At 47.2% G+C, this 21716-nt stretch overlaps 1 protein-coding gene across 1 annotated transcript in view; it reads left to right on the top strand.

Moving 5' to 3' along the window:
* DNAI3 (dynein axonemal intermediate chain 3) overlaps positions 1-21716 on the top strand; it is a 1062540-nt gene that overhangs the window by 410115 nt on the left and 630709 nt on the right. Inside the window, exon 10 of the mRNA XM_078645562.1 lies at positions 8505-8629. Within this exon, the coding sequence (XP_078501688.1) occupies positions 8505-8629 (125 nt within the window). The remainder of the gene's footprint in view (positions 1-8504; positions 8630-21716) is intronic.

The raw sequence follows: 21716 nt of genomic DNA, 5'->3' as shown, positions 1-21716 counted from the left end.
TCTAGCTGGAACAAGGATATTGAGCATTGCTTTGACCATCACATACAGTCATAGAAGATTGAGGTGAGACATTGGGTTAATGTTTTACTGTATGGATTTGATTACACATATTGGTGGTGGTCGTCTCACTATCTACGTACATACACATATCTCTTCTATGCACATGCTGGTCTTTTTCGGTTTTTCTTAATTTATGTTTATTTTCAAGTGCTTCTCCAAATCCACTTTTACCCTTTGTGATTTGGTGCTTTGCATCTTTCCTTCACTGCTATATCTATTGTTCACATTTCTCATTCATTGGTATATCTATTGTGAATTGGTTATACCCCAGGCATTTCTTATGAAGATACTGCTTTGGGATGCCTTTTAATACTCAAAATGGATTCAATTGGTTGTGCTACGTAGGACATTTTTGGACGTACAATTCAATTCATTGTCTCCTTTCTACTCTAATTTTTCTAAAGTGCGTCAATGCCTTTTAGCATAATGGGCATAATATTGTTTACAAGGTCTCTAATTAATGTTTAGAATTTAGATTTTATGTTCTCCCCTTTCGATCTTTTATTTTTTCATATTTAAATGCCTTTACTTACACGTTGTGTTTCTTATTAATATGTGGGTTTTTTTTATGTCTGTTTCGCTGCCCTATTAGATGTATATGTGCTCTCTGTGATATGGCATATTTAATTGTCTCGTTTCAATGTGTAACATCAGTTCCCATTCCTCACATTCTTACTCAGGGACCAAACATGTCTTGGACAGTGATATAATTTAACGGGTGGTTTTGTAGTGTCTTGTGCCGCTTATTTTGACTTGTCTGTTTTTATTTACTTTGAATTGTCTGTTTTTGTTGATTTGGCTTTCATGTTAATTAGTTTTCAACCCTGATAAAGTTCCTATTGTTTTTGGAACGAAACACGTTGGCTGGACAGCGAATGTAAATAAGGATAAAAAAAAAACGAAAAAAGAGAAAATAATGTTTTTTTGATTAAATGTGCCTGATTGGACTTCTTTACCTGGTGCACCTCCATATGCTTTATTGACCAAGGATCTGGTACACAGGTGCACTGAATAACGGCAGTGCTGGAGGAATTGTGCAAATGACTTTTAATCTACGAAACAAATCGTGAAGTGCAGACTGGAAGGTCCGGCATTGGGTTCTTTTTTATTTGGCAGGTTGGCATGGTTTTCATGGGCTATGTCCCCCTCACTCAGCTGCGAGACTGACAGGTATTAGCCCCCAGTCCTGGTCATAGGCATTAGTCTTGCAGAACTTCGCCTCCTTGCACATCCTGACTGGCTGTTAGACTGTTGACAATTTTTGGGACCTTGCGCTCCCCCTCTTATAGTCCATTTCCTGACACCAAATGTGATTAAGAGTCTCTATCTTTGAGGTTTGGGATGGAGGTTTACTTCCTTTTGAGGTCCCAACTCTGTCCTGTCCTTCCTCCAGAAAGCAATCTGTCATAGCAGGAGGGACTCCAAACATGAAGCCCCATAACACTGGTCATGGGAGGCAGTAGAGGTTCACACCTGGATGCCAGCCACAGTAGTATGTGTATCAAAAAGTTACCCTAGCGTCCCAAACCTACTCCTTATAATTCTCTCATCAGCCCCATCTCATTCCTGAGATGTGCCAGTTTCCAGTGACCTCTCCTGAATCAAAGAATACCCTTTGAAGTGTACTAAAAAGCCTGGCTCTTTTCTGCTGGGGTTTCCCCCACCTATCTCACAGGAATGAAGTAATGCAAAAATTTGTCTGGGGAGATTCCCCTAACACTACATGCTTCTCCAGTCAGCCCTGGGTCTTCCAAAATGGAACCCAGAGTCCTCCATATGTTTCACAATTAACAGGCACACACACACACAGCACATGCATGCACACACGTGCTGCACAGCACTACATACTAACTTGATGAAGGCAAAGGATGAGTTAAGCACACAGTATCAGACTTTTACATGAGTGAGCTCCTGTAACACAGGTAAAAAGGCCTGTTCACTTCTACTGATTACTATACAGTATGCTGGCACCACTGTGCGCATGCTTCACTCCTGGCAAAGTGTAGGAAAGTAGGACCTGCTTTTATTCTCACCCCCATTTTTGCTGGTGTCATTGTGTTTTACTGACTAGTCTAACTGGGATCCTGCTAATCAGGATCCCAGTCTCTGGGCTTCATCCCTAAATTTTACATGATTGGTACTTAGGTACACTCCAGATTGGCCACTATTGTACACTTGTAAGTGTACTCACAAAAATGTATCCAAACTCTAGTGTGGCTCCTAAAGGCCTTCTCAACTTCTTTTGGCGGTGTATACCGCAAGAAGCGGAAAGGAAGAAATTCCTTTTGTTATTTAACCCTCACACACCCCATTGGTGTCATGCTTCATGACCGGATTCACCCTGACTCCTAAAGGTCAGGGTGGGCTCAACCGTATTTCAGGGAGCTCTTAGGAAATGTAGGCCAGGGGGATTTAAAGATAAAAATCCTACTACACCCCCAAGGTATCCCTTTATTGGTGGGGATGTAATGGATAGTAAAAAATTGTAAAATCTGGTCTACTTTGGAGGGTATGGTCCTAAGACCCTAATAGACTGCCAACATGTTTCAGCTCAAACATTCAGTGGCCAAAAATGTCATGGGCTTTCGTCAGTGCACAGTGAATATTCCCTGCCCGGTGTTGATAAAACAAAACTTGCCTTGACCTATATATAAATGTAGGCGCAGAAAGCTGCTAGCTGTCATGCCCCGACGTCCCACTCGAACTGTATCTTTAATCGCATGACACTATATAAGACGCCTTAGATCAACGGAACGCCGCTTTGCGTTCTTGCGTCTAGCCTAACTTCCAAGTGTTCTGTCCCGGTTCATTTTGCCTGACTTCTGGTTTCCCTTTAGTACTACGTTTCCTGTTTGTTTCCTGCCTCCTCCGTGAGGGTGTTTGCGTTCGGCGGCATTTCTGAGGTCGTTCCTCCAGTTACTTCGCCGCCCTGTCCTTTCCCAACCTGAAGTCAGTATATTCTGTGTTGTTCGTATTTTACCCTTATCTCGGGTTATTCAGTCCGTGTTTGTTTTTCTTTTCTGATTAGTTCCCAAACCTTGTGCTCCGCCCGGCGGCCGGGTCTATCCCCGCCATCCGGCTGGGCACAGCCACTCCATTCTCCCCTACTCCTGGTGCTCCGCCCGGCGGTCGGGTCTATCCCCGCCATCCGGCCGGGCACTGCCGTTCATTAGTAATTTGATTCCCCGATCAAAGTTGACTCCCATAGTGTGTATCCTCACACCGTTCCTCCCTTTGGTATTATTTTGGGGGAACTTGCATGGACCAGAGTGTGGTGTGATTTCAAGGCTCATCTACAAGAATCACGGTAACAGCGCATTGCGCTGCCTTTATTATAATATATCGGGGGGTTACAAGAGTGGATAACTAAGTGTGATTCTCATGTGGCAGATAACCCTTTACATACTGCAAGGTAACGGCTCGTATTCACGTATCCAGCCTTGAAGAAGAATTGGATGTTCTTCCAGTTTTATCCAGAACATAGCAAAGTGAGATTTATACACTATTTCCTTTCACATGATAGTGTAGGTTGGAATAGAGTTTTGATTATCTTTTGTCTTGTTGTGCACAGAAACACGAACACCTTATTCTACCCTTCAACCATGTCCCAAAGTACAGACGTTTAGTTGTGGTAGGTGATGTTCATATTTATGTAATAGACATTGTGCATACACGTTCTGATGTTATCAAGTGTAGATGGTAATATATTCCTTCCCTTACAGCCTGTGTTTCACCAAGCGTCCACTCTGAAGTCCACAGCCAAGACCTATTGTCTTCCCCAACCTTTCCTTGTTTTGTTACCCTGTTTTCCCCTGGCGAGCCATTCGGTACTCTAGAGTCTGATAGAGTCGAAAGGCCTTAGGGGAAGGCTGAGGATTATTCTCCGGATTCCTGACGCTCCTGCGGAACCAGTCTGGAAATCATTACAGAACGCAAAGCCCAAGTGGTGTGTTCTGCCCGAGCGTCATGGAATTGGGAGCAGTGTCGCTGGCGGATATCGCCGGTATGATAGGGAACTTACAAGCTGAAACTCCGGCCTTAGCTACTAGAGTGGATACTCTTCAGCGCCAACAAACTTCAGGAGCCTCGGGAGGTGGATCAAGTGTGGGACCACCAGTGGTGCAGGTCACTACTACTCCCTCCATCCCTCGAGCACCCCCTGAGAGGTTTTCCGGGGAAGCGGCCCGGTGTGCAGCATTCCTTAGTCAATGCCAGCTGCAATTTTCTTGTAAAGCTCAATGTTTTCCATCTGACCAGGCCAGAGTTGCTTTCGTTATATCATACCTGAGTGGTTCTGCGGCTGATTGGGCCATTCCTTTGGTGGACAGAGATGATCCACTGTTGCATAGTTTTCCAGCATTCAAGAGGGAATTTCGCAAATTGTTTGATAGACATATCTATACCCATTCCTCTGATACTGAGTTGTTGGGCCTTAAACAGGGGAATCAGGATCTTGTTGCGTACATAACATCATTCTGCAGGTTGGTGGTTGAGTCCAACTGGCCTGAAGAGAAACGCAGTACGTTGTTTTACAGGGGTTTGAGAGACGACCTGAAAGATGCCCTATCACAAATAGTCGACTTGCCTGAATCCTGTACAGATCTCATTGATTTAGTTGTTAAAATAGAACATCGAATACAGGAAAGGAAGAAAGAGAGAGGGAAGTTTGAATCCAGGTATGTCACTATTAAGGAGAAAAAGAGTCTGATAGAGTCGAAAGGCCGTAGGGGAAGGCTGAGGATTATTCTCCGGATTCCTGACGTTCCCGCAGAACCAGTCTGGAAATCATTACACTACCTTTGTGACAAAAGTAACAATAAAATAAATAACATGGGGGAGAATAGTTATCTTCCTTCCTCTGTATTCAAAAAATTCCACCTGTAAGGAAAGAAGAAGGTGGGACAAAGAAATCGCATTACAATTACAGTCCCGTTATGTAATTGCATCCATCATGCATAGGTGCATACGTCTTTTTCATACCAAGATCCATGCCTGCTTGATCAAACTGGCAGAGAATTAATGGATCCATTGTTCCGAAGTTACCTTTTACGTAGAGTGCGTTTTATAGTAGCTTACAAATCGTGCTTTTAAGTGAAAATTGCATAGTCCAGATACATCACTCGCGATTAAAAACATCCGTATCACAATGCACATGTCTTGCTTAAGTGGACTCACTCCTGCGTAGAGATATCATACATGGTGTCTGTATTGTCTTGTACACCATTCGTGTCATATTATCTGCCCATACATCCTTACCCAATTAGAGGGGAATGCTAATGTAAATGGCATCATGTAACCTTGTAGTCAAACCCTGTTACAGGAAGTAAAAAATAGAGGTAGAACACTCCTGTGTTAGAACTCATAATTTAAACACATTTCAGATTACCTCGATCATTGTCGTAACATGTTCAACTTACTACTCCAAAGGTCCTGCCCGGTGTTCAACCAGTTTGGTATTCGTGATCCCTGGCTCTCGCACCGTGCTGTTAGAAGGGCCCCTCTATATGTGTGTAACTCACCCGACATTGCCGTTGGTCGGTGGGTAGGGCGTGAGAGCAGGGGGCTTCCGTTGTGCGTCACACTTGTGCGTTTGCAGGAAGCGAGCAAAGCCCGATAGGAACTGTAGTTTCCAGTCAGCTGCTGGAGCTCGACTCCGTGAACCCTGTTCGGGGTCCGTGTCTCCAGGGGAATTGAAGGACTTTTTTGACAGAAACAACTATTTGGATTCGAAAAAATTAGAGAAGTCGTACTCTCCATCTGCCTAGAGATTCTCCTATATCAACAAATGGTGTATTACTTACGCTAAAGGTGTAGAAAGCGTAAATAAATGTACCTTCGTCACCACTTCTCGGGGGTCATATACATTTGGGCTGTATGAAGTTATTTTGATATTTTCTCACAGAGTATCGAGTTCTGATGTTTGTAAAGGGGCTGTAAGAGGACATACTATGCTGTGTTGCCTCATAACTACTTAGTCAGTTATGTTTCTACTTTTTAGAAGGTAACATCTCAACAATTGGTTTATTCCTTACGCTAATGGTGTAGAATGCGTAAATATATGTACCTCAGTCACCACTTCTCGGGGGTCATATACATTTGGGCTGTATGGAGTTATTTTTATATTTTCTCAGGGTATCGAGTTCTGATGTTTGTAAAGGGACTGTACCTGGACATACTATGCTGCGTTGCTTCTTAACTACTTAGTCAGTTATGTTTCTACTTTTTAAATGGTAATGTCTCTAACATTCCAATTTCTGTTCAGTGCATTCCAAGGGATAAACTCATTTAATCTCTGGTTTTAGTGCCCAACCTGTATACCCAACGTTGTTCTCGCACAAGGAGTCTTTTAGAAATGTTGGGGCCTTCTCTTACTTTTTCTCCCTTGGGGTGAAAGAGTCACTACCTGCATCTGCAGGCACCGCAACACAGCAGACCGGTCTGCTCTTCCTGAGCTCTTACAGACTCCGAAAGGTTCAGCAACACTGGTGGTGGTTCTACAACATCCTCGAGGCCTGCACTGTCTTCACAGCAAATTTGAAGCCAGATCCTTTGTAGGAATAGCTGTGGCAGTACCCCTGTGTACAGCACCAACTTGCCATTGCCAAGGCTTGTTGACTCTCTCCTCCACAGATCTTCAAGCTCCAAGAAGCTCCAACCTCAAACCTTTCCTGCAGCCAAGATCTTAGCCTTCTCTGCATCCTTTGCACTGTGGGCCTTTATCCTTTGGTGAGCTGCTCGAAGTCCTCTTGCCACTCATGTGCCTTAGGCTTTTGGGTCCTCTTTAGGGTCTTCTTTGGCTCCAGTAGACTCCTCTGCTTGCTCAGTGCCTTCTCTGACTTACCTGCTTGCGGTGAGTCCCTTGGACCTTGCTGGTCCCAACACTGCACCTTTTTCTACAACTACGTTGGTTGCCGTTGCCAAGGCTTGTTGGTGTCGCTGCCAGACACTGACCCCATGGCTCTTGACATCCGACGTGGGACGGATGAGTCCAGTCTCGACTTAGGTCGTGGTTCGCATTCTACAATTTTAGAATATGGGTTGGTCTCCCCCTGGAGACCACTATGTTTTTGTGCTACTTACGTGTTCTGTTTCCAAAGTATTGTGTGTATGGTGGTTATATCTCCGGGTAGGAGATATTGCAATGTGTTAGTGAGTGTTTATAATAAGTATATGTTTTATTTTTATAACTGAACTGTGTGGTTCTTTTTCACTTAACATAGACCATAAAATTAGATACTGGTAAAAGAAGCTGCTTTACACTCCTTCTAGACTGAGCCTGAAGGCTGCTCTCCACAGCTACCACTTAGAGTGCTTTCTAGTGTTATCTAAAACCATTAAAATCACCAATAAGGGTTGTCTGGATTAAGCAGGGTGAGCACCATATACTAAGCCAGACTCCTACACAAAGGCAGTAGCCTTTCACCAGTATGAGGGTAGTGCTTTGGGTGCCCCTACTGGTCCTAAAAGACCGCAGTCCGTAAGACAGGCCTTTGTCATAGCAGACATGCATGATCCTTGTTCGCCCATGACAACAAAAATCAGCACCAGGGATACAGAGATCGTGGTAGCTGGGGCACTCAAGGCAGGGGTGCATGTCGTCACTATATGAGGCACTTTTCCATCCCAACAGTTAATTATTAGAATCCTGTTTTTTTAACCCGAGCTGTTCTCTCTGAATTTACAAATGCCATGCACACCTTTCTGCATGTTGAGCCCCCAGTTTCAAACCGGGTCCTAATGTTTATTTATCTTAACTGTGTTGCAAACACAACTGCATAACTGACTCCCTTCTCAGCGTGATAGGATTATTTAATCTTTGATGGGTCTTGAAGTGCAAGGGACATTTTTCCCTATTTTACAGTGATAGGTTTCAGGACTTCACTTGTTATCAGTTTTGCTCAGTGGTGTTTTGAATTAAGTGCACTGTTGTGTTTACAGTTAGGCTGAGTTGAGAAAAGACAGAACATTCGGCATGTTTTCTAGTAAATTGTACTTATTTTGGCAAACATTTTTTTATAAAAATTCATTTGGAATTATAATACCTTTTATGAATTCAGAGATAACAAGCAGCCAAGCACTAGGATTACATCCATGTGACTTGTCGTTACAGCAGCTGTGCCCTTAGATCAAACTTAGCTACAATTTAAGAAGATTGATTTGTGCTTGTATACTTATGGACAAATCATTTTTGGAGAAACCCGTTAATGCACTGTTTGTTAACTTGCGGTTTGCAGCGGTGACACCTAAATAAACGGAGATTAATACATGCTTTGTACAAATATGACTTCATGGATTGCGATTTGATTAGTGAAGGAACGATTTCTGTAATGACATGCCTTCAATTCTCCGCTAATTGTAATTTCTTGTCAAACTAAAACTAGAAAAGAAAATAATATAAGGAAAATACATTTATTGACCTATTCGTTTTTTATATCTTTCTTTAGGGTTAGTGGCCGTTTCACTGGCAGAAAGGCTTTCCTATGAAGATCGAATAAACGCGTCAGCAAAGTTATTGTTGACACCAGTACTGATTATTATTTGGAGCTTCGCTGATCCAATCCATCCTCAGGTGTGTGTGCATGTGGAGGAGTGCAAACGATTGAAAGCTACATGTGGAAAATATTTGTTATACCTTCTATTTCAGAATTTACCGATGATGATATTCAGAATATTAAAATAATGGTTGAATTGTTCAGTCACCTACTTCTGATAGTTCTTTTTTATCACAGGTTGTCTTGTCTTGTTTACAGTCAGGAGGTGCAAAAAGAAGTCCCTGAACATTGTTGTTGGACATTGTACTGTATTGTAATTGCATTTGTATAGGGACCCATAGAGGATTAGTGTTGAATTAGTATAGGAAAACATGCACGTACATTTTAAGTGGTGGATAGGTTAGTCAGTTATTTGGATTCGGAAGGATAGCAGAAGGATAGAAAAGGAAAAAAGGTCTGTATTTATATAGCGCTTGTTACCCCTGATAAGGTGGTGAAGCACGCTACTCCGGAAACCCATAAAAGATTAGTGGTGAATTAGTATGGTGAAATATGAAAGTAATTTGATTGGTGGATATTAGTCCGTTATTTGGAGTGAGAAGGATAGCGGAGAGAGAGAAGGGGAAGAAAGGTTTGCATTCATATAGCACCTGTTAGCTCTGATGGGTGTTGGAGCGCTTTTCGGGTGAGTAACACGCTACTCCGGAACCTATAAAGGATTAGTGTTGAAAATTAGTATAGTGAAATATGAAGTAATTTGAGTGGTGGATATGTTATTCAGTTATTTGGATAGAGGGGTAGCTGGCGGGATAGAAGAGGGAAAGAGGATTGTATTTATATAGCTCTAGCTACACTGATGGGGTTTTGAAGCGCTTTTTGGGCGAGTAGCATGCTACTCTGGAAACTATAAGGATTAGTGTTGAATTAGTATGGTGAAACATGAAATGAATTTGAATGGTGTATATGTTAGTCAGTTATCTGTACTGAAAGATCAGAAGAGATATCAATGTGCACTTTTGGGGCTATTGTTGCTTTACTTGCACTTCGAGGTCCCATTTGGCTTCCATTTGTTAAATTGGACATTGATTCCCCACAAGGGCAGATTTGGCAGTGTCAAACTTGGGGGTATTTAGGGTGGGGAATGCCTCACATTATGAGCATCAGCAGTGAAAGCAACTTTAAATTGGCATTATACACAAGTGCTTTGGCTGTCTCATCTTGTGAAGTCAAGACGCAGTTGCTACTTCACATTTTTGTCTGTTTGCATGTGTTGGTTGAAGATATTTGAACTATTGTAGAACCTTTTAGTTCATTATTTAAAAAGAAACCTTTTTTATTAACATGCTCAGCATTTAACAGATCACTTCGGTTACATTGCAGCCGAGTACAAGTTACATGTTTCCGTTTTCCAGGTTTATAATAAACATACTTGTAGACAAACGACCTCAGGACCAGCACCCCCCACCCCCCCACCTATTCCTATTACATGTATTCGGCATCACTTGTCTCGGTATACACGCCAAGACTCCCATATTTTCTCCCATTTTTTTCAGGCACCCCCTACTCAGATATACCGTGTGCTCTGCTCGTTGACACCTATATAGGTCTGAAGCCCATCGTGACACCTCCGGTGGGGCCACCGCCCCCCCAGTGCTTAGCAATATTAATTTTCGCAATTACTGCCGCCCATTTTAACAATTTATACGCGTGGCTGGGCCAAGACTGTTCATTTGAAATAAGCAGCAGGAACCATCTTGGGTCTAATAAGACTTCCAATTCCTCTACTTCTGTCATGATGTCCCCCACTTTCCTCCAATACATTTGCAGCACTGGGCACCCCCACAACAGGTGAAAAAAGGAACCCTCCTGCCTGCATCACCTCTGATATTGATTATTTTCTATATATCTCATGCGGTGGGTTGCCTCTGCAGAATTTTAATTGGATGAGCCAAAAAGCAGCACGGATCACGACCTCCCCTGGCCCCTGTATCACATCCCTCCATTCTTCCTCATCTATCTGCCCCAGGTCCTCCTCCCATTGTGCTTTCAATGCCACCAAGGGGTCCGGAGAGTTATTGATGAGCTTTCTGTATATACACGATATGGCTTTAGTGGTCAATGTATCTGTCAGCAACCTCTCCTCCAATGGAGACGACACCAGCAGGGCTGTCCCCTCCTGTATATAGTCTTTTAGGGCATGTCCTAATTGAAGGTACCTCAACCCCTCTCCCTGACTTAGTTTGTAGTCTTTTTGCAAGTCTGAGACTGTCACGTAAGCTCTACCTCTCCACACATCCCCCAATCGTTCCAAGCCCAGCAACCTCAATTTGTGGAAGCCCTGCTGGCCGCCAGGCCCCTCAAGTTGCTTACTTTCTCAGGGTGCTGTCAGTTCCGTTAGAGCCCTTTGCCACCCTAGGTATTTGAGGGCAGTGTTCCATACCTTTATGAGGCGACAGAGCTTTGGCTTTCCCTGGATTGTATAGGAGACATGAGTATCCTTCCTCTCCCATGCTGTCTCTGTCAACACGATAGGCCAGGTCTGCCCTATCCCCAAACACCCAGTCATTGACGCATACTAACTGCGAGGCGCAATAGAACAATTTAAGGCTTGGAACCGCTAACCCCCTCATAAATTCCCTTTTGTATTTCTTCAGAGCTGTGCGCGGTGTGCCTCCATTACAAATTAAAGCTCTCAGCTCAGCCTCCACCTGTGTAAAGAATGCATTTGGGATCTCGAAAGGGGTGTTCTGTATGGCGGAAAGAAGTCACGGGAGGGTCAACATTTTAAATAGGGACGCTCGCCCCATTATGGAGCAGTAGTTTTTTCCTACGCTTGGCATCTGTTCTGAAGCGGGTCAGCGGCCTTTCGATGTTTCTCTGATAAAAAACATATGAGCTCCTGGTGAAATTAATTTCCAGTTATTTGAAGCCTTTGGTTTCAATGGGGATCGCACATCTAGTCGTAAGTGTCGGGGTACCACCTGCCAGGGGGAAGAGCTAGGACTTACCCCAATTAATATGTTAGCCGGCGTAATCGCCGTAGATGCGTAGAATTTGAAGCATCCTAATTATCAATTGCATGGGTTTCCTAGCTTACTGAAGGACACGGCCGGCGCACAATGATTTGCGCTCCTCCCACTCCTCCCCAGTGGGTATCCCCCAGATTAATGGGTCGCAAGGAATCCACGCCATAAGGGGTTCAAGGTCCAGGGCGAAAAGGAGTGGGGACGGGGGCACCCTTGTCTAGTTCCTTTCTGCATTGTAAAAGCTCTGGATACTGATGAATTCACCCTCCCCGTGCGAGGGGCTGACTGTATAGAAGCCTCACCCATTGTATAAAGTTAGGGCCAAAGCCCAGATGACTCAGCACCTCAAAGAGGTAGTCCGACTTGATGTTATCAAAGGCCATTTTGGCGTCCAGGGACAGCAAAGCTGCCTGGTGTAAATCCTCTGGGTATGTAATTTGGAGGACCCCAAACAATCTATGTAGATTAAGTCTTGTGCTTCTGGTCTGGATATATGAGGGGTGTAATTACCTTCAGAAGTCATGTTGCCAATGCCATCGCCAGGATCTTTGCCTCATAATTTATCAAAGAGATTGGCCTATATGATTAACAGTCTTCAGGGGGCTTACCTTCCTTTGGGATGACGACAATTGTCGCCAATCTCTGATCGGGCAGGAGAGTCCCTAACGCTTTGGCCTCCTCATACATTGCAAGAAGGTGTTCCGCTGTTTTATATAGCAGTACTTTGAATAGTTCATGCGGCAGACCATCTGGTGCCGCTGCTTTTCCAGATTGCAGCGATCATGTGGCTGCTTTGACTTCCTCTACTGTTACGTCTCCTGTAACATTTCGTTGTCAACCTCGGATAGAGATAGCATTCGGATGTCTTTAAGGAATTCCCTACATTCCACTTCCGATTTTGAAGAAGGGGCTGAGTATATTGACTTATAGTATGTGGCAAAGGCCTCAGCTATTGCCCACCAGTTTCATGCAGATGTCTGCTCCCGTCTATAATTCTGGCGACCCAGTTACGCTCCGTTTTTTTTTTATTGAGCCAAGCCAATAGCTTGCTGGCCTTGTCCCCTACATCGTAGAGCCTATGTTGTGTGGGCCTGGTGAAGGTGGTTCTAGCACTGTCCTCCATTAAGTCCCTCAACTCCTTTTGCTTTAGTTGTAAGTTATGCTTGATACTAGCATCGTCTGCCTTCCCTTTCCCCATTTGTGCGTCAATAACTGCTATTTCTCCCTCCAGGGCCAGACCTTTCTGAATCTTGTCTTTCTTGGTCACTCAAATATACTCCTGTGCCTTCCCTCTCGTTACCGTTTTAAATGCTTCCCAGACCGTTATTTTCTAGTCAACGGACCGCACAGTTTTAAGAAAATAGTGCTCAGCACCCTTCCTTGGAGCCAATTCGAATTTCAATCAATCAATCAGTCAGGGAATTGTAAGTGGGCTGCTCACCCACGAGGATCTCAAGGCGCTGACGTGGGGGTCCACAGATCTGTTTAGCCGAAGAGCCAGTTCTTCCTGAAGATGTTCAGGGAGGGGACGTGTCAGATGTCTGCTGGTAGCTCATTCCAGGTCTTGGCTGAAATGTGAGAGAAGGATCTTCCGCCTGCTTTGGCTCTGTGGATGGCCGAGGTTTCTGCCAGAGCAAGGTTGAAAGAACGGAGGTTTCTTTTGGGTACGTGGAAGTTGATTCTGTCATTGAGGTATTTGGGTCCGTTGTTGTGTAGGCATTTGAAGACGTGAGTTAGGATTCTGAAATTGACTCTTTTCTCCATGGGGAGCCAGTGGAGACTTCATAGGTGTTGACTGATGTGTTTGTGTCGGGGGGATGCCCAGGACGAGTTGATGCAGGCGTAGAGTGCATTTTCATAGTCCTGTCTGCTGGTGATGAGTGCGTGGGTGACTGTCTTCCTTGGCTCGGGGGGATTCACTTGAAGGTCTTGCGGAGGCTGCTGAGGGTGTTGAAGCAGCTGGAGGGGACGGCTTTGACCTGTCGGTTCATGGTGAGTGACAAGTCAAGTACGATGCCGAGGTTCTTGACGTGTTCTGAGGGGGTAGGTGGGCTTCCGAGGGTGGTCGGCCACCAGGTGCTGTCCCATGCAGAAGGGGCGGTACCGAGGACGAGGACTTCTGTCTTCTCGGCGGTGAGCTTCAGGCAGCTGTTGGTCATCCAGACTGCGACGTCTTGCGTTCCTTTCTGGAAGTTGAGTTTGGCAGTGGTGGGGTCTTTGGTGAGGGAGAAAATGAGCTGGGTGTCGTCGGCATAGGATACGATATTGAGGCCGTGTTGTCGGACGATGGCTGCGAGGGTGGCCATATAGATGTTGAAGAGGGTGGGGCTCAGGGATGAACCATGTGGGACTCTGCAGGTGATTTTCGTGGGGTCAGAGAGGAATGGTGGGAGTCAGATCCTTTGGCTTCTTCTGGTGAGGAATTATCGGGTCCAGGGCTGTTCCTTGTCTGCCTGCGTCATGTAGTCTGGCGACTAGTGTGCGGTGGGAGACAGTGTCGAAGGCCACTGATAGGTCAAGTAGGATGAGAGCTGCGGAGTGGCCTTAGTCCAGGAGGGTGCGGATGTCGTCTGTGGCGGCAAGTAGGGCGGTCTCTGTGCTGTGGTTGCTTCGGAATCGGAATTGGGCCGGTTCGAGGACGGCATTCTCTTCAATGAATTTTTTGAGTTTCCTGTTGACTGTTTTTCAGCAACTTTGCCTGCGAAAGGAAGGAGCCAGATGGGCCGATAGTTCTTGAGGTCGATGGGGTCAGCTGTGGCCTTCTTGAGCAGAGGTCTGACTTCTGCGTGCTTCCAGTCGTCTGGGAAGGTGCCTGTTTTGAAGGTGATGTTGATGGTGCGTTGTAGCTTGGGTGCGATGGCGGCTGCGACTCTGTGGTAGATGTGAGGAGGGAAGGGGTCGGAGGAGGCCCCAGAATGGATGCGTTTCATGGTCGATGCGGTGTCTTCGTCCGTGATCGGTGTCCAGTTGGAGATGGTGGGCTGGATCGTGTTTCTGGGGGGTGGGGGCTGTCTGTGGCACCTGATGGATGATTGATGAAGTTGTTGTAGAGGTTTTTGATCTTGAGGTGTTAATAGGTTCCCAACTTGTCGCAGAGGTCTTGGGATAGGGTGATGTCTGTGGCTTTGCTGCGTGGGTTGGTGAATTCTTGAATGACACTGAAAAGTTCCTTGGAGTTAGTGGAGTTGGCCAGGATTTTGTTGTGGATGAAGTTCCTCTTGGTGGCTCTTGGAGTGCGGTGGTGAACCAGGCGGCTTTCCTGGGGCATTGTCTGTCGGGGTTGCATAGCGGGCGAGCTCGTCTTCTGCGCAGTCGAAGATTCAGGTGTGGAGTTCTCTGGCTGCGTCGTTTGCGATGGGTGCCTAGGTGTGTTGTATCGGGTGAGGGTGGAGTTAGGTTGCTCATCAGTAACCTTGCTCCACTTCCTTTGTGGTGGGCGTGGGGTTTGTTTGGGTGCCTTGGGTTTGCTGATGGCTAAGTGTACGCAGTGGTGGTTGGTCCATGGTGGCTGCGTTGTGTGGCTGAATTGGACACTGTTTCCTGCCACGAAGTTGGGGTCGAGGGAGTGTCCTGCTCTGTGGGTCGGTGTGTTGACTAGTTGTTTAAGTCCGATGCTGGCGAGGTTGTCAAGAAGGATAGTGGAGTTGGGGTCTCTGGGGTTGTCGAGGTGGAAGTTTAGGTCTCCAATGAGTATGTAGTTTGTTGAAGCGATGGCGTGGGGTGCGATGAAGTCGGTGATGGTGGTGGCGAAGGGAGTTCGGGGGCCGGGAGGGTCTGTAGACAAGAGTTCCTCGGAGTGTGGCTTTGGGGGTGGTCTGGATCTGGAAGTGTAGGTGTTCGGCGGAGGGGAAGGTTTTGCTGCAGGTGGTGAGGCTAAGGGTGCTCTTGTGGGCGATGGAGAGGCCGCCTCCTGGGTCGTTGGGGTATTCTTTCCTCTGGATCTTGTATCTGTCTGGGATGGCGGTGCTAATGTCGGGGGCAGAGTATGCGTTGGTCCAAGTCTCTGTGAAGAAGGCGATGTCAGGTGAGAGAGAGTCAAGTAGGTTCCAGATACCCATGGCGTGTTTGTGTACAGAGCGTATGCTGAGGAGAATGCATTTCTGATAGATATATCTGCCGTGTGGATTCCTCACCTTGTGAATATCCCCTTGCGTCAGCAACGTTCGGAAATTTTCTTCGTAGCACGCCGACGTGGACGACGTCACAGGAGTACGACCTCGCGCGTGACTCCGCCTGACGTCACCGACCCCCAATCAGGCCCACGCCGGCGTGATGACGTCAGTTCCCTTTTTTCCGCGTCTTCGACGCTAACGGTTTTCGGGATCTTCTGCGATACTTAGTATCTGGCTTTTATTTAAACGTTACTGTTTCTCCTTTGCGACTTATTTCTTCATCGAGGATGTCGTCGAGGAAGACAGGATTTAAACAATGTGGGTCTTGTGCCCGCATGATGTCAATCACCGACCCACATAGCGATTGTTTGTGGTGTCTGGGTTCAGACCACGACGTTAAGAACTGTCGATCTTGTTTTAAGATGAACCCAAAGGCGCTTCGAGAGCGTGAAGCAAAACTACTTCTCGCGAAGGTAAAGGGAAGAGATGCTGGGAGATCTTCGAGGTCGATGTCGAGACGCTCGAAGTCGAAGCAATGGTCTCGATCGAAGTCGAGATCAGCGTCGAGGTCCAGAGCGGGGTCGAGATCCAGAGCGAGGTCGAGATCCAGAGAGAGATCAAGATCTGGATCCAAGTCGGCTTCGGGTCACGCTTCGAGCTCCTCGAAGAGGAAGCACAAGAGGAGGAAGCACAGCTCAAAGCATCATTCGGGAAGGAATCTTCAGATTCGAAGAAGAAGTCTCGCAAACACCATAAGGACTTCGTTTCTCCTTCTCCTGCTCAGTCCATCGGAGGTTCCCCAACTCCGGAACCGGAACCGGATCCGGTATCTTTGCATTCTTCAGAACATGAGGAGGAAGAAGAGGTAGTTCCTCAAACTCCGGCTCCGATGGAGACTCCTGTGGACCAAGAAGGTCAGAATGAACCTGTGTTGGAACGACCTCCTTCAGAGCATCCGGTAGGTTCGTACCCTCCCTTTCCTGGTCCTGGTCAGGACCCCTCGCATTTTCTCAATGCGATGTTTGGAGTATATTCCAGGGCGATGTACCCCGCTGGAGCACCTGTTGGTCCCATGGGTCCATTATCATACAATTTGGGCATTCCTCAATCGTACGCCCCAGCTCCATTTATGCCTTTTATGCCGGCGCCTCTTACACCTTGGCTCGGTACGGCACCGCCGAGGTCTTCGACTCCGCATGCGGCTTCGCCGACTCCGGATCGACCTCGTAGTTTGGATCGAGGTTCCACACCTGTCCGTGAGTCTCGTCCTCCAGCTGCCCCGGCTCCTCGCTCGACGTCGAATCCGGCTCCGTCGGAGTCGTTACCGGAGCCGTCGACTTCGATTCGAATAGAGTGGTCGAGACGAAGGGCTCAGCGTCTTCTGGAAGAAAAGGGAGGTGAAGATTCAGATGTGGAAGAGGGTGCGCTTCTTGATCATGATGATGACTTTGAAGACCTACGTGATGCTAGTGGTCTGGAGCTCTCTCCTGAGTGGGGTTTACCTTCAGCTTCTGATGCTCCTTCTAGGGACGTGGCACCCTATCACGTTGTTATTAGGAAGGCTGCAGATCTTCTCAACTTGAAACTGCCCACGGTTGAGTTCAAGCCCAACATCCTTACAGAAGTTTTGCATTCTCCCTCTTCTATTGTTGAACCTACATTGCCGTTCACTGATGCCTTATCAGATCCAATAAAAGAGATCTGGAAAAGACCGTTGTCTGCTCCTGCGGTTTCAAGATCTATTGCAAGGCGCTACAGGGTGGCTCCTGGTGACCCTGAGTTTCTCTCTTCGCACCCCTCTCCTGAAAGTCTTGTAGTGCAGGCGGCATGTTCTAACAGGGCTGCAGGCTCTTTCCCTCAAGTGCCAGCGGACAAAGACTCAAAAAAGTTGGATCAGTCTGCAAAGAAGACTTTCTCTTCAGGGAGCATGGCTCTTAAATCGGCTAATGCTACTTGCCTTTTAGGAAGGTATGTTGTCCATGCATTGATGGATTCTGTGAAGCAGTTATCACCTAAGCTTCCTGAGGAAGATAGAAATAACTTTAATGAGGTGGTCTCAGACACTCAGTCTGCTGCACGCATGGTTATTCAGAGTGGCATGGACACAGTTGATTCTGTTGCCAGGATTATGGGCTCTTCTATTGCGACCAGGAGGGCCGCGTGGTTAAAATCCTCTGATTTCTCTGCGGATGTGCAATCTACGTTGCTGGACTTACCTTTTGAAGGGACTGGCCTTTTTGGTAAAAAGGCGGATGTCGCCTTGGAAAGGTTTAAAGATAGCCGTGCTAGTGCAAGATCTTTGGGTCTCCAGATGAGAGGGTCGACAACTAGAAAGTTTAGAGGCTTTGGTAGATCCTCTTTTCGTCCCTTCAGACAAGGCCAACAACAACAGCAGCAACAGCAGAACCCTCGGTATAAGTCCTATAGAGGTAGACAGAAGGGTCGTGGATGTGGACGTCAAGTCTCCTCTTCCTCCACTTCCTCCAATAATACCCAACCCCCACCTGCATCAGCAAAGCAGCCCTAGATCCACCATTCTGGATCATGTGGGGCCAGTAGGGGGTCGGCTTACTCATTTTCTACGAGATTGGGAATCGGTTACATCAGATCTTTGGGTTCTCAATCTCGTGGAAAATGGGTATGCACTTCCTTTTCAGGAGTTCCCTCCCAATTACCCTCCTTGCCAAGGTTATTGTTCAGAGGACCACCTGCTGCTCCTGCAGGAAGAAGTCCTGGCTCTGTTCCAAAAGGGTGCAATAGAGGTGGTTCCAGAGCAGGAGAGGGGTCAAGGGTGCTACTCCCAGTATTTCTTGATACCCAAGAAGGATGGCAGGCTTCGGCCAATCCTGGATCTCAGGATTTTTAACCTCTATCTCAAACAGGAGAAGTTAAAAATGCTCACCCTTGCTCAGGTTCTTCAAGCGCTGATGGAAGAAGACTGGATGGTGTCGATCGACTTGCAGGATGCGTATTTTCACATCCCCATTCTGAAGTCGCACAGAAAGTATCTCCGTTTTACGGTGGGATCGCAGCACTACCAGTTTGCGGTCCTTCCGTTTGGACTTACTACTGCGCCTCGAGTTTTCACCAAGGTGATGGCAGTGGTGGCTGCGCATCTCAGGAGATCGGGGATTCCTGTATTCCCTTATCTAGACGACTGGCTGATCAAAGCGGAGTCGCCGGAGAAGGTGCTCCATCATCTGCAGGAGACAACTCAGTTGTTGCACAGGTTGGGTTTTTCGATAAACGTACCCAAGTCTCACCTGGTGCCCTCCCAGCGCAACCTGTTCATAGGTGCGGTACTGGACACTACTGTATGTCATGCATTCCCTCCACCTCAAAGGATTCACGACATACAGGAGATGATTCCCTTATTCTACAATGGAGCGGTTGTTCCAGTCCTGAAGGTCCTTCGTCTGCTCGGTCTGATGGCTTCTTGCATTCTGTTGGTCAGTCATGCACGCTGGCACATGAGGGCACTCCAGTGGTGCCTCCACAGGCAGTGGTATCAACACAACAGAGATCTCAGGGAGTCAGTGAGGATCTCCAGAGAAGCTGCAGCGGATCTGTCTTGGGGGGCGTGGAAGGCAATCTGTCTCAAGGAAAGCCTTTTCAACTGCCTCCATCAGTGGCCACAGTGATAACGGATGCATCCACTCTTGGGTGGGGTGCTCATCTGGGGGACCTGGAGGTCAAGGGCCTTTGGTCTCCAGAAGAAAGGTTGCTTCACATCAACCTTCTGGAATTGCGGGCGATACGTTTGGCGCTCAAGGCCTTCCTCCCTTCCCTTCGCGGTCGGTCGGTTCAAGTCCTGAAGGACAACACGACCGCGATGTGGTACATCAACAAGCAGGGAGGAGTGGGGTCACAGTGTCTCTGCAGAGAGGCTCTGCGTCTCTGGTCCTGGGTTCAGGACCATCAGATTTGTCTGATGGCAAATCATCTGGCCGGGGTTCTGAACGTTCGTGCGGACAGTCTCAGTCGGCAGTTCTCTGCCGACCACGAGTGGAGGCTTCACCCGGAGGTGGTTCACGACATCTTTCAGTTGTGGGGGACTCCTCGGGTGGACCTGTTTGCCGCTCGCGAGAATGCTCACTGCCCGTCATTCTGCAGTCTCCAGTATCCGTTGCAAGGAGCCTTGGGGGACGCGTTTCAGTTGAGTTGGGGAAATTAACTCCTTTACGCGTTTCCTCCCATACCCTTGATTCCTCGGGTTCTGAGGAAGATTCGCCAAGACCGGGCCCAAGTCATATTGATCGCCCAGGATTGGCCAAGAAGGGTGTGGTACACAGACCTTCTCCACCTCTCCTCTCACCCGCCGCTCCGTCTCCCTCACAGGGCAGACCTCCTCTCTCAGATGGAGGGGCAGGTTCTACACCCCCACCTCCAGACATTGCACCTTCATGCCTGGAGATTGAACGGGGCAGCTTGAGTTCTTTTTCTCTCCCTCACGATGTGGTGGGTGTCATTCTTTCTGCCAGGCGTGACTCCACTAAGTCCATTTATTCCTATAGGTGGTCTAAATTTGTTTCTTGGTGCAGGGAGAAGGATGTTGACCCTTTGAAGGCTCATTTATCTGACATTTTACAATTTGCTCTTTCTCTGGCGCAGCAAGGTTTTGCTGTGGCCACGGTCAAGGGGTATCTTTCGGCCTTATCGGCATTTCTCTGTTTGCCGGATCAGCCCTCTCTTTTTAAATCTCCGGTGGTTTTAAGGTTCTTGAGGGGTCTAACGAATATGTTCCCTCCTACTCCTTTTGTTGTTCCTCATTGGGATTTGAATCTTGTGCTGACCTTCTTAATGGGTTCTCCCTTAGAACCCTTGCACAAGTGTCCATTGAGACTTCTTTCTTTTAAAACGATCTTCCTCGTTGCAGACACCTCGGCAAGGAGGGTAAGTGAGCTTCAGGCTCTTAGCTCCAAGCCCCCGTTCCTGACAATTCATGCTGAAAGGATGGTTCTCAGGACCAGGGCTGCTTTTCTGCCTAAGGTGGTTACTCCCTTCCATCTTGGACAGTCCATTACCCTTCCTACCTTCTATCCTCCCCCTCACCCTTCTAAGGAGGAAGAGAGACTGCACGTCTGGACCCTAAGAGGGCGGTGTCTTTCTATCTGGACAGGACTAAAGACTTCCGGGTGGACGACCAGCTGTTTGTTGGTTTTGCTGGCTGTCGGAAGGGCAGAGCGGTGCACAAGCGCACACTTTCAAGGTGGATAATCCTGTGCATCAAGATCTGCTACTCCCTTAAGGGTAAGGACCCTCCTGAGGGTATTAGAGCACATTCAACTAGAGCAAAGTCTGCAACATCTGCTTTGTCTAGAGGTGTACCTGTTGAGGACATTTGCAGAGCCGCGACTTGGGCCTCCCACCACACTTCGCGAAGCACTACTGCTTGGATACAGAGGTGAGGAGGGACGGCCACTTCGCGCGCTCTGTTCTCCAAGATTTCCTGGTGTAGCGGAGTGGACACCCTCCTCCGGGAGTGGGGACTGCTGTGGGACTCTATTCATAAGGTGAGGAATCCACACGGCAGATGTATCTATCAGAAGAACAAGTTACTTACCTTCGGTAACGCTTTTTCTGGTAGATACAATATCTGCCTGTGGATTCCTAACATGCCCACCCGCCTCCCCGTTGTCCACTCTGCTATACCTGGTCTTTCTGTATATATGGTTTATGCTATTGTATTGATTTTGTTTTATATGTACTGGGTACATTGTATATTTGCATTTTTGCTATCGTTGGTCCGTCCGTGTGCCTCGAAGGCATTGAAAAAAGGGCGGAACTGACGTCATCACGCCGGTGTGGGCCTGATAGGGGGTCGGTGACGTCAGGCGGAGTCACGCGCGAGGTCGTACTCCTGTGACGTCGTCCACGTCGGCGTGCTACGAAGAAAATTTCCGAACGTTGCTGACGCAAGGGGATATTCACAAGGTGAGGAATCCACAGGCAGATATTGTATCTACCAGAAAAAGCGTTACCGAAGGTAAGTAACTTGTTCTTTAGGGTGTTGCCGGTGCTGGCCT

This window comes from Lissotriton helveticus, chromosome 1_1 (assembly GCF_964261635.1).
Source record: "Lissotriton helveticus chromosome 1_1, aLisHel1.1, whole genome shotgun sequence".
NCBI classification, from domain to species: Eukaryota; Metazoa; Chordata; class Amphibia; order Caudata; family Salamandridae; genus Lissotriton; species Lissotriton helveticus.
The sequence above is the reverse complement of the archived record's forward strand: the minus strand, read 5'-3'. Positions and strand labels throughout refer to the sequence as shown.